Source organism: Accipiter gentilis, chromosome 25, assembly GCF_929443795.1.
Source record: "Accipiter gentilis chromosome 25, bAccGen1.1, whole genome shotgun sequence".
NCBI lineage: Eukaryota > Metazoa > Chordata > Aves > Accipitriformes > Accipitridae > Astur > Astur gentilis.
The window spans coordinates 9,119,778-9,134,492 of record NC_064904.1 but is presented as its reverse complement, the minus strand read 5'-3'; the positions used below and the strand labels follow the sequence as shown (position 1 = coordinate 9,134,492).

General features: G+C 48.8%; 1 protein-coding gene across 4 annotated transcripts in view; it reads left to right on the top strand.

Moving 5' to 3' along the window:
* Positions 1–14,715, top strand: part of BCL11B (BCL11 transcription factor B) — a 96,607-nt gene that overhangs the window by 13,877 nt on the left and 68,015 nt on the right. For 2 of the 4 annotated variants that reach the window (XM_049828913.1, XM_049828911.1), the window contains exon 2: positions 78–443. In XM_049828913.1, coding sequence (XP_049684870.1) covers positions 78–443 — 366 coding nt within the window. Of the gene's footprint in view, positions 1–74; positions 444–14,715 lie in introns of all 4 variants that reach the window. The other 2 variants (XM_049828912.1, XM_049828909.1) reach the window with 1 other exon arrangement.

Here is a 14,715-nt window from a genome sequence, read left to right as displayed (position 1 = left end):
GTGAACATTCAAAGCAATCTCTTTCTCTTCTCCCCTCATCCCTTTCCTCCCTCTTTCTCCTTGTCCATGTAAAGCAGAGGCTGACCATGTGGAACCGGCACTCGCCGACGAGGATGAGAGCCTGGCAATAGCAGAGCCGGGCGGCATCAGCATCACCGCAGGCGGGACAGACCCCGACTTGTTAACCTGTGGACAGTGTCAGATGAACTTCCCGCTGGGAGACATCTTGGTTTTTATAGAGCACAAGAGAAAACAGTGCAATGGCACTGGTGGTGCCTGCTATGAAAAGAGCATGGATAAGAGCAGCCCTCCCCCCTCCTCACGCGCCGAGCTCAGGAAAGTGTCAGAGCCAGTGGAAATCGGGATCCAAGTCACACCCGATGAAGAAGACCGTCTTCTCACGCCTACAAAAGGAATTTGCCCCAAGCAGGAGAACATTGCAGGTACAGCATGTTTTACACTCAATCAACTGCCTAGGTAATCTTTTAACGAGAGCCCTCTAGAAAGCGCCATGAAACAGAGGCTTCAGTAACAGGTCTTTATAGGAGCCATCGGTCTGGAGGATCCTCACGGCTCAGCAGGGCTCAGCAGGGCTCTCCACCCCATGTTTAATTCAGTGTAGCTATCTGCGCAGGGCCAGCTCCCAGAGAGGGGGGCAGCTCCCAGAGAGAGGGGCTTCTCAATCCCCTGGGAGAGCCAAGGGACAGCCTGTACATGTAAGAAAAAGCGGAAGGTTGGGGTCAGAAACCACTTCAGGAGCATCCTTAAGCAGGTAGCAGTGGCGGAGGGGTAGGGGCCTTTGGTGAGATGCTCAGTTCAGTCCAGTTCAGATACCCTTTGTCACATGCAGACCCACTGGGAAGGAGCGAATCCCAACCCCACTGAATTCAGTGGAAAAATCCTCTTCCCGCTGACTGCAGCGGGAAGAAGATGTGGTTTTAAGGACTAAAGCAGGGGTTCATTAGGTCCTTGCTTGGTCCTTCCGCGGGGGTAGATGTCAGCTTCCTGGGCTGCACTGCTGCCTGCGCCGCCTGTCCCGGGTCTCTGCGCGTGGCTGGAGCTGGGTGGGCGACACTTCCATTCACATGCACTCCCCAAATGGCGCTTTGGAATGTGGTTGTGAGAGCACAGGCTGGCCTGGGTGAGCAAATTGCAGGCATTCCTCTTCCTTAAACTCTCCTACGTGGCGCAGTTGACGTTTACTCAGCGGGCCTGCCCGGCTCAGAGGTGGGCAGGCGGTGATGGTATCCACCTGGGCGAGCTGCTGTGCCGCGGTTCCTGCAGAGCGCCCGGCGTGGGGCCGCTTCCGTCGTGCAGGGCGTTCCTCCCCGCTGCAGCGGTGAAAGGAAGGCTCTGTTCCCTGCTAGTGAGTGGGGGTTTTATCTTACACAGCAGGATCTCCCCTCAAATGGGCCTTTTTTGTTCAAACCGACTGTATCCCATACAGAAGACCAGTGGTAATTTTGTCTTTGCTGCCACTATCCCAGTTTCTCTAGGAGTTGCCCTATGGGATTAGATCTGACAGTCCAGGATCCTGCCTGTAGTAGAGATGTTCCCTCGAGGGGATCCCCAGAAGACTTGTGAGAGGCTCCTATCTTTACAATTGAAGCTTAAGAGATTCCCGCTTTTAGCACTGGAGGTCTCCGAGTCACTCCCCAGCATCTCTGATGGGCTTGGCCATTGCAAAAATGAGGATGTGGACTTCGAACTGCTGCAGTGTTCAGATCTCCAGATGATCTGCCCCTTAGGAGAGGGCATAAGCCATCCATTGATGACCCTGTTGACTTCCAGGAATCTTTTTTGGGTGCAGTCACCATCTTGGCACAGGGCAGCTGGTAGCTTTGGGGACATCAGCAGTGGCAGCCTGTGCTGTAGCATTGTAAGCAACCCTACTGTAAGACCTGACCCTGTCCTTTCCTCATCCTTTTTCAGCTTTCCCCATCCTTTTGCAGTTGTGAATGCATTTCTTGGCTGAGATGACTACCTCATGGTAATAGCAGCTTTGAGGGCTAGATTTCCTTCCCGTTGGGTGGGAGCAGAAGAGAAGTATTCAGGACCTTTTCTTCCACTCTGCTGAAGGCCTCCTGGATGGTGCTGAGCACTCTCAATAGCTGTTGATCTCTGTGCGAGCTGATGACACTCAGCCCCTTGCAGAGGGTGCCTAGTGCTTAGTAAGGTCGGTCCAGGAGACCTGTGCTGTAGTTGCAGTGCAGACCTCACCTCTTACTAATCTGTGCCCAAGTTCAGTCCATAGCAAAATACCTCAATGGCTATGCCCAGCGGAGAGAGCGCTGTCCCATCCCAGCTTCTGGGGGTCAGCATCAATATAAGTCACGCTTTTGCTGTGCAGAAAGTCTGCTGGGGGAGGGGATGAAGGGGATGTTCACATGTGGAAAAGGCATAAAAAAATTTTTTTAAAAGCCAATCTGGAGCACCTAATCTCTTTCAGACTAAACTGAATATCAAATGAAAATATGTAGGAAAGATTTTGAATTGAGAAAAATAAAAGGGTTTATCATTTGATTGGCATTTTCTCAGCAGTGCATGGAGATAGGGACATCCACTAAATAGTGCAGTAATAATGCTTTCTCAATTAGGAGCCCAGCTCCGAGATAAAAAGGTGCAGTGTCCTTCCATATTTTTTTTTAATAGCAGCGGATAGTTTTCAATAGTAGGATAAAAGCCTCACATTACAGCCATGGAGGGTAGCCATGAAAAACCCACAGAAGTCATTCACTGGAAAGGCTTTAGTGGGATATACCAAACCCCTTATTTATATTTCAATAGAAAGGCTTTCTGCATTAGCCAAGAAAATCAGAATCTGCATTTAACATTAAAGGTATTTCCCAGTGAGCGGCTGTAGAGCATTGTTGTTAGATTTGTTAAAAAAAGAGACTAAATACGATTTCATAAAAGGGAAACTTAATCTCTAAGGCAGCTTTCTCCCACCCCGCCACCCCCTCCCTTTATTTTTTTATTTTTTTGGTAATAATGCAACAGCCTACAGTATTTTTACTTTATATGTGACGAAAGATATTCTTAGCCTTTCTGTACTGCGACAGGAAGAATGAATTTCTTTATTCCACCAAGAAATATGTAAAATAATCCCTTAGAAGTATGGGGAGATATGTTTGTTCAAAGCATTTAAAATGTTATTTTAATCAAAGGCACAAAACACTCTACATGCTGTGTCAGCTAAAGGAGACCATTACATTTTAACAGCAAATCATGCTCTTTTTCCCCCTCCAAGCCAGCCCCCCCCCCCACTTTGAAACTAACTTTTTTTTTATTAAATAAAAAGGAAAAAAAAGATTAAAGAATAAAAAAACTTCAGTGGCTCAAATGTATAAAGTAATTTAATATGGTGGAAGCATTAATTATTTTAGCTTAATTGAATTCTGAGGACTGCAGTAGTTGCATTTTTGTAGACAAGCTCTGTTTATTATTTCTTTGTGTAGATTAACAGTAAAGGAAACATAGATAACTTTCAGTTATTTATTGTAAAATAAATGTGTCAATTCATGTGTAAAGCAAGCTGTTCAAAGATAATTGAGTCTTTATATTTGAAGAGGGAAACCAGAAATCACCCACTCGCCACTCTGGCTCCCTGAAATATGCTGCCACCGCTGCTGCCCTCAAATAGGTTTCAGCTCCTCTCCTTGATCTTGTGTTATTTTTGTAGACCTTTTTATTTGGTCGAAATGATTTGTGTGGCCTTCTGCGGTGTGACTAAGCCCCCAAACCTTACAGCTTCCCATGGCTGAGTGCAGCGAGGGTACATCAAGCGCTGAGCTTGGCTCTGCCATAGCACCTCTCCTCCCTCTGGGCACGAGGATGCTGGGATGCAGCACCCACCGAGCGTTCACCCTGGCGAAGGGTGCTCCTGAGTCCTGAGGTCTTTCCTCCCCTCTTTTTTTTTTTTTTTTTTTTTTTTTTTTGCCTTTCTTTCTTTCCTGGTAACTCTGCTTGCTTTGGTCACTGAACGCCTCTTGACCACAAAACAGACCTTGTGCTGCTTTGAGGGAGGCAGGTAGAGCTCAGGAGTCTGCAAGAATTTACATGCATGCAACGCAAATCTCCAACTGATATTTCTAGATAACTGTAGAGACAAAGGCAACTTTATCTCCACAATCAGCTTTTAAAGACCTTCTGAAAATGAAGTCTGTCATCTTTTCCTGACTTGTAACTTGCAAATCCAAGCTTTTCAAGGCACTTTCATTTAGTTACCACTGTCCGTAAGGTGTGTGGTAGCACGTTAGCTGGCACTGGGAGGACGTGACTTGCTTAGGAGCAGTCTATCCTGTAAAGTTGTTTGTTTTTTTTAAATCGGCTGACCTGTTTGAAAATCAGTTCTGCTCTCGTACAGACGGTGTGATAGGATCGAACAGATGTACCAGATTGTTGCACAGCAAAACACAGCCAGGCCAATGAGTTGGCTAGGAGTTATCAGTCACTGCTTCTTTCACTTCACTGCTGGCAGGTATTTTGGAAAAAATTAGTCCACCGTTGTATTTTATACCTCTTTTTATCTTTTGTATTTATTAGAACTTGGGCATAACCAGGTGACCTGTCCTGGCTGAAGAAGGCCCCGGGGAGGTGGCTCCCGCTGTCCTTTGACTGATGGTATCTCCTGTCCTCCTCATGGCCCTGCTGGGCTCACAGGCCACCAGGCTGATTGTTAGCAGGGCTCTCTGAAGCCATCCAGATTAAAGAAAAAGTACCGGCCCACTTGTTTTTAATGCTGGATGGTTGCAGAGAACCCCGGCAGAGAGGAGGGAGCCTCCCTGGGGCAGGCACCACTTGGACCAGACCTTCTCCGGCTTCACTGGCTGGTCCACACGTTTGGGACAGCATACCCTCGTGGACCCATAACACACCAGCAACAGAGGTTCATTAAGACAGCATAGTTAATTTCTGCAAAGATGGTGCTAGGAAAGGGGAGGGGGTTGATTGGAATTCCTCGTTCATCCAGTCCCGGCCACCAGTGCTAGGCTCTATACATTATGTACTTGAACTAGATGTGCATCGTGAAAAAAGGCTCCCTGTCAGAGGCAGGATTTAACTGCAACCCCTGCTCCATGAATGTTCATTTCAGGCTTTTGAATGGTAAAACTGCCAGTGAGAGAAACTAAATAACTCGCATGTGCTGGAAGCCAGAGATAAACACCGCCGCAGGTTGCCATGAAATAGGCTATTTGATATATTTAGAATTGTTATTTTTCTCCAAATTAAGATTAGTTAAATCCATGTGTGTTGTGTGAGTGATTGTTAACTCAATGGCATGGATTATCCTTTTTTCAAATCATGACAGCTAATTATTATTGCTGTCTACCCTGAGACATTCACTTACAATGTACCATTATGGACCCGCGCACCCATATTAACTGTAGGACTCAGACAGCCATCATGATGCCTTCACACGTGAGCGGAGGAAAACGCGAGCTGAAGCAACCTGAGGCTGGAGGCGGCGATGTCGGGCAGGTTGGGAAGAGGTGTCCTAGGCAGCGCCGAGCCACCACGGGGCTTGGGGGCCATCGCCTTCCCGAGGCTGCCGCGGCACCGGGTCCTGCTGCCAGCACCTCCCCAGGGTGGTGGGTCTTGCAGGAGTGACTTGTCACAGCCAGGCCAGGAAAAGCACTAGGTGAAGAACAGGCTTCCAGAAGTGTGTGGCAACAGTGCCTGAGAAACTCGGGTTGTAGCTGCAATCCTTTTTGGGAGGCTTTTCCAGGCTTGTTTCTAACCTCACGTTTGCCAGGCTTTCCCTGAGCACAGAGGAGTTACCTGGCCTCCTCCTCCTCCTCTGCAGCTTCACCAGGTATTTAGCAACGTGTTTTGCTAATTGGTGTTGCTAAGCAGTAGGGGGCGGGGGGGGGGGGTAGCGACACACGGAAGGTGTCAACCACGGCTCCCCCGAGAGCGGTGTTAACGAGCAAGCCTCCTGCCCCCGGGGACCTCCGCTGAGGTCTTGACTTGGGTTGCGGGGAGAAAAACAAGCTGGGTGACCCAGGGCCCTGCTTGCACCCGGGGCAGGGTGGGGGGCACGTTGGGGGAGCCTGGCTCTCCTCTGGGGACAGGGCACCCCCAGCCTGTGGCGGGGGGGCAGGGGGCCGTGGTGGCGGCTGCCCTTCCCTGGCTCGTTGCAGCTTCAAGCATGACGAGAGGCAGCTGAAACGCTGATGGCTTCAAGTTTTAAGGCTGCTGGTGAGGCCAGGTGGAGGCTCTCCAGCTGCTGCGATCCCCCTTTGGAGGATCCTTAGGGGGGCTGGTGTGGAGGGCGGCCTGTGGCGGCCTGGCAGCCCCCCGTCGTCAGCATGCCCACCTAGCTGGCAGTGAGGAACGGCAGGGCCGCGGCTGCTTGGCGCTGCACGGCATCTCCCGCCAAGGCGGGGGTAAGCACCCTGCGAATCCCGGCAAGAGTTAAAGGTGAGAAACCTGCCGATTACGAAACTCTTTCTTCCCCTTGCTTGAACTCCACCGCACCCATGTGGTGTGGCTCCAGCACCCTCTGATCAGCCCCGGCCCGGGGGCCACCGGCCGCCCTCTCCCTGCCGCCATCTCGGCTCGCCCCAGCCATGTCCTTCCCTGGGGGTCTGGCCCCACTGGGCACAAAGGCTTTCCCTGCACCCCCAGGAGTCAAGTGTGAAATTAATCACACCGAGTTTTAAAGCAGACTGAAAAAAACCGCTGAGGAGTATTATGCCCTCGATTCTCCCTGCCGGTTTTTAGCTTTTTGTTTTGTTCCTCTCACCATCCTGTTTTTCAAAGTTATTTTCTGCGCCCTGTGTGCGGTTAGCTGGACTCCCACAAGGCTGGGACAGCAGGTGCTGGTGCTGGAGGACTGGTGGGGGGTCCAGTTTGCCCCACTCCACCCCGGTTTCACCTGGGGTAACTCCCCTGAAACCGGCGGTGCCATGCCAGATTGATCGGGTGGTGCAAGCAGGGACCTGCCCCGGAACGCACGGGGTGCCGAACTGCGACACGGGAGCTTGCTGCTGTTATTTTCTCTCTCTCCAATCTCTCTTAGTTAGAGTCATCTTTGGTTTTACGTGTGACAACGCTAGGTAAAACCTTTTCGACAGAAATGCCATTTTGCAGGCTGATGAGAGGGGATTTAAGAAGGTCATTCAGTACACGTGGCCAGAGTCTTCTCGCTCTGGGGTGGATGCATATCAGGAGCATATTAAGAGCAAAACTTGCTTTTTTTGAACCGTCTTGGCACTGCCGTTACCCTCCTTTAATTCAGTGGAAGGACTCTGGACTTACTTAGAGGTAGAGCCCAGTCAAAATGTCACCCAACAAAGTGGTTTTTTGCCTTTATTTGGGCCCTCTTGTGAAATTACTTGGGCCATGTGTGGGAGACCAGAAACTGTGTATATGTCTGATTATTATTAGCATGGAAGATTAGATTGGCAGATTTTTTAGACAACAGTAATGGTAAATGATGAAAAGGCACTGGTCAGCCAGTTGTTACTCATTTTTCTTGACAACTTTGTGAGCAACTGTTAAGAGCAAAGTAAAAGTAGTGCCCAACCATCCCATGGACTGCTTTGGCATTTGTGTGGATGTGACTAATAGCAATAGGTTTGTGCTCAGTGGAGTATTGACTGCAAGAAAGCAGTTTTTCTGTGTTCACAGGGGAGTTTTGCACTGCAATGTAGCCGAAGGAAAGCCGGTTGCGTGGAAGTACTATAAAACAGAAAAACTCCCATACAGATAGCAAAAGTTGCTGTTCCCCTCTGACGGCGAATAAATAGATAAAGGCACAGAAATGGTTCCTTTGCTTCAGCAGGACAGAAGTGCTGCTATAGCGTTAGGCTGCCTCCCTTCATGTCTTTTCCATAGATTGTTTTTCTTTCTCAGCCCGTGTTTGAACTGCGCTGCCTATACACACAGTGACCAAATCGGCTGTGACATAAAGGTTGAACCTTTCTGGGGTTTTTTGGAGATTGGAACATTTTTCTATCTAACTGGAGAAAAAAAACACCCTGTGAAGTAATCATACTTTTTTGTACAAGAAAGGCTTGGATTTCTATGTCATGTCACATAACTTCAAAGGGCATAGATTTGGGGCTGAGTTTCAGCGCTGGCTTCGGTGACCGAGTGGGAAGATGGGAGCCTGGAGGGTGAGAAATAGAGGAGAGAAGCCAGGTATAGAAATAAAACTGTGTGTCTCAGTGGACAACTCTGGAAGCCCAGAGAAACTGGGTAGCTCTCGGCTTGGGAGATGCTTGCACTCACTCCGACGAGAGCATCCTTTTCAGCATGGTTCCTTCTCCCTGTTCCCTCCTACCCTCCAAATGGTAATTGGTGGGCCGTTCAGTAGAAATGTTATTAACAAAAAAAAAAAAAAAAAAAAGTGGGTGGGTGGGGTATCTAGGGATTTGGTGTCTAAGCTCAGGAGTTAAGCCGGAAATCCCAGAGATGTAATGAAAACAAAACGGACTTTTCACTCGCGCTGTGGCATTCTGGCAGTGAGAACGCTTTCGTGAGCCAATGTTTTCATTGTAGGTTTTCTCGAGAGAAGTAGTGGAAACGAATCGTTAACCCCTTAACAGGAATGAATGTGGTTGCTGCAGCGGGGAAAGGAGAGCCGTCTTGGCTCCCAGTTGCCATGTTGCAGAGCTTGGGGGTGTGTGTATGTTTGTGTGTAGTGGGGAAGCTGGGGTAGATACCGCTTGTAAGGAGTTTAATAATCTTAATGGCAGATGTGAAGTGGTTACTTAGCGGTTGTTTTTTCCTCTTTGCATGTATGCCTTTTGCAGGAAGATTCGAGCGCGATCAGCACAAACTACCGTTAAGCCCAACAGCTCTTAAATTCGCTTTCTTCTGGCATTTGGTAGCGTATTTCTTGAGTGAGAAAAGGGGGACACTGCTCGCCGGTCCCTCGGCAGGGTCATAAAAGCTGCAGATGGAAAAGACCTACCAAGTGGCAGATCCCAGTTTTCTTGGAAAGTGGAAGTACAGGATGTGTGTCTGTTGCAGGCGTGTTACGTATATAGCTTTAAGTGTCCAGCAGCCTTGGACGGCGTTCAGCCTTACAGGAGTAAGCCCCTTCATTAAAAACAAGGGAGTTTGGGGAGGAAGGGAGATGGGAGTGATTAATCTAATTTACCTTAACAGCCACTTTTGGTGAAGAGACTGTCTGTGCCTGTCCTCCATGCTCTGATTAGGCTGCATTTTATTTTGATATTTTATTTCACCTTTTGGTCACGGCTGGCTCTTACCGTCTTTCTCTCTCCACTCTCCCATTAGGGTATTTTATCTGCATATATTCTTGCAAGTGGTATAGAGCGTCAGCCCCCCCGCTCTAGCTAAAGAGCATCTCATCTACCCTTCAGCACCTCGGAAGAGCAATTAAAACCATTATACACCTTCTTCCAGCTGCCCTAGATCCTCCGGTCCAGCCCTTGCATGCGGGCTGTGGGACTGCCGGTGCTGGGCAGACTTTGGCCGTAATTGCATAGCTGCTGCGAGGGGCTGTGTCTCTGTGGCTGACCTTGCTCCGCGCGTCTGGCCTCTGAATAGATGTTTGCCTTCTTTCTTCCCACTTTGACAGCTCCCCCCCTCCGCACTCCAGCCCCTCGCTCTGCCCCAGCCCACTCCTTGTCTGCTCACGCTGGGAAAGCAGCGCGGCGGCTGGGTATTTGGGGCTGGAATTGCCTTGGCAATGAGCAGAGCCCGAGGAGAGTGTCGGTTCTCCCGCACACCCCTGTTTGAAGAGGGGAAAAACAAGAAAGGAAAGACATACTGCTGAATAAATGATGGTTCTACATGTTTTTTATACCACGCTGCTTTCGTAATGGTCATTTAAACAAGGTGGAGTGGTGGGGGAGGAGAGAACATGACGAGACTGCAGACAGGGATTAAACAGCCCTCTTCTTTTAAGACATTTATTATTTTCAGCGTCAAACCTGTAGCCAGCTAATGTAACTGTAAAAGTCTCCTTTGAATTATTGGTGAGGTGCTCTGAAGTCTTCTATTATAGCTGATGTACTTGGGCACAGGCAAAATCCAGATTTGAATTTAGCACCTACTTGTTTTATTTTCTTTATTAAACCAACTCCCGGCTCATTTTTTCCTTTCAATACCGGCTTTTCGTTTCCCGTCTTCTGGAGTGCCCTATTACTAGCTCATAAAAAGAGTTAGAAACTGAAGGGAAGTTTCCTGAGCAAGAAGGAATTTTTTTTTTCCCTTCTTTTTTTTTTTTTTTCCCCCTATGGCTTGGCCTGGAGCCAACCTGTCTTTCAACAAGTAGAGAGCCATTCCAAGTTGAAATTTATAGAGCAGAGTCCAGGTTCAAGGGCTGAAGCCCGCCAACAGCTCCAGCCTCTTTGTTACTTATTAATTCTGCAAGCGGTTCAGCTGGTTTGCTCACTTCTGCCTGCTCTTCACAGCACTGCAGCGCTTCCGAGCCGGCTGCCGCTGCTTCCCCCTCCACTGCTTTTCAGCAGCGCTTTCCCCCTTCACTGTAGAGCAAGCCCCCCCAGTTCATTTTAACTCCATGCAGTCCAAGCTGCACCATGTCAGCTTGACGGTAAAATTACAAAAAAGCCTTTCCCTCTGCTCCCCCCCCCCCCCCCCTTTTTTTTTTCTTCTTTTCCCTACAGCTAATTTTAAACGTCTGGAGCTTCCATTTCACTTCAGCTCATACTAACGATTGCTTCTTGGCATCGTTTGGAACCCAAGTTCCCAGGTTTTAATTAGTTTACTCAAACGCACGCAGCGGGGCAAAATAGTTTCTTTCAGCTTTACCTGCAAAGGATGTTTCCCGTCTCAGCGAGGGGGTTTCCCTTGCGGAGGGATTTGAAAGGCAGAAGTTTTCAAGTGGTCTCAATATGGGGCCCCACAAGAGTGAGTGTGGGAGGTGAGGGGGAGAAACAGCAGGAAGAAAAAAGGAAGAAAAAAAAACAACAAAAAAGACTTTGGGAAAGTACCTTGAAATGAGGATGGTCCCAATCCTGCAACAAACTGGATGTCAAAGCATAACCTTATTGACATCAGTGGGGGTTTTGCCATTGGCTTTAGCGAAGGCAGGATTTCATCCTTAGCTTGCACCGAGCCGTAGGTACGCCAACGGTCCTCTTGCAGTCAGCAGGATTACTGATGTGCAGAAAGTTAAGCACGGCTGTAAGCGTTGGCAGGATTAAGATCTGTGGTGGTATTTTCAGACCGAGTGAAATGCATGTGGGAGGTTTTTAAAGAAGAAAGTGCATGGGAGTTTTAAAAAAAGGATAGTATAGCCGAGCCTGCCATTTTTAAGTGCCTTGGGGAAAAACCTGGGTTGCTATTAAAAATATCAGAGGACTAATGTGTTACTAATTGTGACACAATTAACTTCTTAAAAGTATTCGATTGTGAGTCCCAAGAAAATAAAAAGATGGGGATGAACAGCTAGAAATTTGGTCCTGTGTTTCAGGTTAAACATTTCTTTTTTATTAACTAGAAATAAAAGCAAGCCTAGAGGTTCACTTTACTGTGCATCTTGGTTACTCCGCTCCTAGAAGTCTACCTTTGAGTAGCTTATTTAAAGAATTAAAAAAGGACAACACCAACAAAAAGAAGCTCAAACCCAGTAGCTGTCTGAGACCCCTATATGTGGCTTTACCACAAAGCTCTTAAACTCTTGTTTAAACATTTCTCCAGAGCTGTTACTCAGGAAATAAAAATGTGTGCTGTTTGTCTATAGCAGATTAAAAGTTTACCTTTAATGTGACGGCTTCTCAAATCTAGTGTCGGAAACATGCCTCTATTTTATCGTATTATGAAACAGGTCTGGAGCAAAACCAATACACTTAAGAGAGAATGAGATAGAATTTGTGGGTTTCTTTCTTTAATGGTTTATAACCAGAGACCTTTTCTGTGTCTGTCTGTGAAACTTTTGTGCATACAAGTGGCCAGCACATGTAAGCCACACTTTGAAATTTAACAGTTAACCTTAAAAAGTCTTAAGTTCAGCAAAATGGAACTTTTTTTTTTAGTCTACCGACAGCTCTTTGTAATGATCTGGCACAGGAATCTAAAGTTGTTTTTTTCTCCAAAACCTTCATAATTTCAGCAGTAGAAAGCTGAAGTATACCCGAGCTCCGAGAAGGCTCTTTCACATCTGCCTCTGCCTGTGTGCCGATTCCCTGGGGTCCCATTTATAACAATCTAACAAGATAGAATCTGCCTTTGAGTATCAGTAAATATGGCTAAAGATCACAAAACTGTACTCATAATTGTTCAAGACTAAAAGGCAGAATATAGTGTTTGATTAACGTTTATGGTACAGGGCCTTTTTGCAGAAAGACATTAGAACAGTACCCCCCCAAACCCCCTAAAACTCCCCCCTGAGCCCCCACTCCAACCCCCACTGAAGGATGCTATCCTCATTGTGCAAAGTTCATCATTTAAGATGATGCGCTTTATTTTTCTTGAAGCTGATTGAGGATACCCGGTCAGAGCTGTTTCTTGAAGGGGATGCACAGGGTAGTTTTCTGTTAGCAGCACTAGTACGCAGGAGCAAAGGACACCTTTGCTGGCCCCCAGAAGCACCCATCCCTCAGGTCAGGGGGCTTTTGACAGTGCGTTCTTTTGGACTGGCCTCATCCTTACCACGACTGCTCTGTGGGTGAGGAGAAACACCGTCAATCCTCAATGCTCCCTCTCTGACAATTAACGTTCATTAGAAATATTTAAGCAGGAGGAGGTTATGGATGTAGCGGTGTCTGTCAGAGACCCCTAACAAAGGCACCTGCTTGTTTTGGAAGGACTGACGAGCTGGATTGATGAGGTCTCTGTTGGCACTGGAGCCCTGGAGCTGCTCAGGCTAGGGTTTGTGCCGGGCGACCGGCAGATTGCAGCAGGCGTTACCTAGGTGGGGTGATGCACTGGTTGTCCTCACTCCCTCAGTGGGAAGCTTGGGAACTCCTATTGTCTTCGCTGTTGGGAGACTTCCCTGCTGTCTGGAAAGGTTTATTTTTTTGAGCGATAGAGGGTGGAGAATACAATACAGATGGATCTGTTTCTCTTTCATTAGCACTTTTAAGATGCTTGTTTAAATGTGTTCGCTTTGCTTTTCAAATGGTAAATGTCAGTGTTTCAGGTATCGCTGTTAAGAAAAAAAAAATTATTTAAGAAAAGCCCAGGCCAGGACTTTGTTAAAATGCTGGTCAAGAAATGGCAAAGGTGACTCGGGACGTGCACAAAGAGGGGCAGATGTGCAGAAGAGTCGGTGCTGGTTTACAGTCAGGGCAGAGCCCAGAGCAGGTGCTGGGGGGGGGAGCCAGCGGCAGGGGGAGAGCTGGGGCCAGCAAGTGGGGCTGGGTGCTGGGTGCCCGGGGGGTGTGCTGGGCGGGCGGCTGTGACTTTTGCAGTGAAAACCCCATGTTTTGGGGAACAGGGTAAGGCTACAGAAAGAAAACCTGGAAGGGCAGATGCGCGTATGCTCCAGTGGAGTTTGTTTCTTGCTGAGGAAACTGTGGCCTTCAGGGCGAGGCACTAACTGGGGTGTGCAGAGCACCGTGCTAGCAGAAATACCACCCCAGTGTGCCATTACGGGAGAACCCTGGAACATCTAAAACCACGCTTGAATACTTCTGTTTCCCACCCTCCTGTCCCTACGCTTCTCCCAGCCCTGGCTGGGTGATGGCAGTGCTGAGCAGAGCCTAAACCCTATGCCCCGTAACCCTTCTCTAGGGCAGGTCTGCATGGTTTGATGGGTAAAGCGCAGGAGACCATCAGCCCTTTCTCCAACCCTGCAATCCCACCTTTGTTCCCGGCAGTGGAGCAAGTCCAGGAATTTTTAGTGCTCGTTGTTGTCGGTTTAAAACCTCCCATCTCTTTGCCAGCGCCAGCTTTAAACCACCCACAGGAGATATGCAGATAGGCGCTCTCGTTTCTCAGATGAGGCAGAAAAGATGTGAATGGCTTGATTTTTCCAAAGTGCCCGGCTGTGTCCGGCAGGGTCTCGGGGCGGTCTGCCACACTCAGCACCCGTCTGGATGAGGCTGCAAGCGCTACCGTCCAAAATGACAGCAGGGAGCGGGTGACGGCAGCGGAGCTATGGCCTGGAGAGCCTGCCCTCTGGTTCACCACTCACAGCCCTACCCTTTGGTACGTGTGCTGATATTTTTGAACAAGCCCAAATCCCTCTGGGTCTCTGTGCTGTTAGGAAGTTTCCCCCCTTCCCAGAGTCCTTGGCAAAACGGTTGGATTAAACAAATGTGAAATCGCAGACAGGGCACCGGGGAGGGCGGCGATCTCGGCCGTGCCCTCTCGCAGCCCGTGCGCTGCTGGTGAGGATGGATGTGGAGGATGGGAGGCTTCGTGCCACTTCCCGGAGCCTCGGCGGCATTGCCACCATGGGCACGGCGCCAGGAGATGGCTTCTGCCGTGTAATTGAATAAGGATCTAAGGAAATTTCACTTGCGAGCATGCGATAGGGCCATTCCCCGCGTGGGGAGATGGGAGCCACGGAGCTGGGTGCCTTGGGTGAGATCCTGTCCGAGTTTGGCTGGATCGGGACAAGGATGGGTGTCGTTGCCACTGCTGTGGGTGTTGGTCCCAAGAGGAGCTGGGACTCCTCTGCTCTGCATCCGTGCAACTGGGTGCTGAAGAAGAGGAGGCGGCAGGGGGGAAAGGGGCGGGGGGGGGGGGGGGTAGAAAAGAAAAGATCTGTGACAAAATCGTGCGACACCCACGTAAATATTGTTTGTATGAATTGGGTCCTTCATC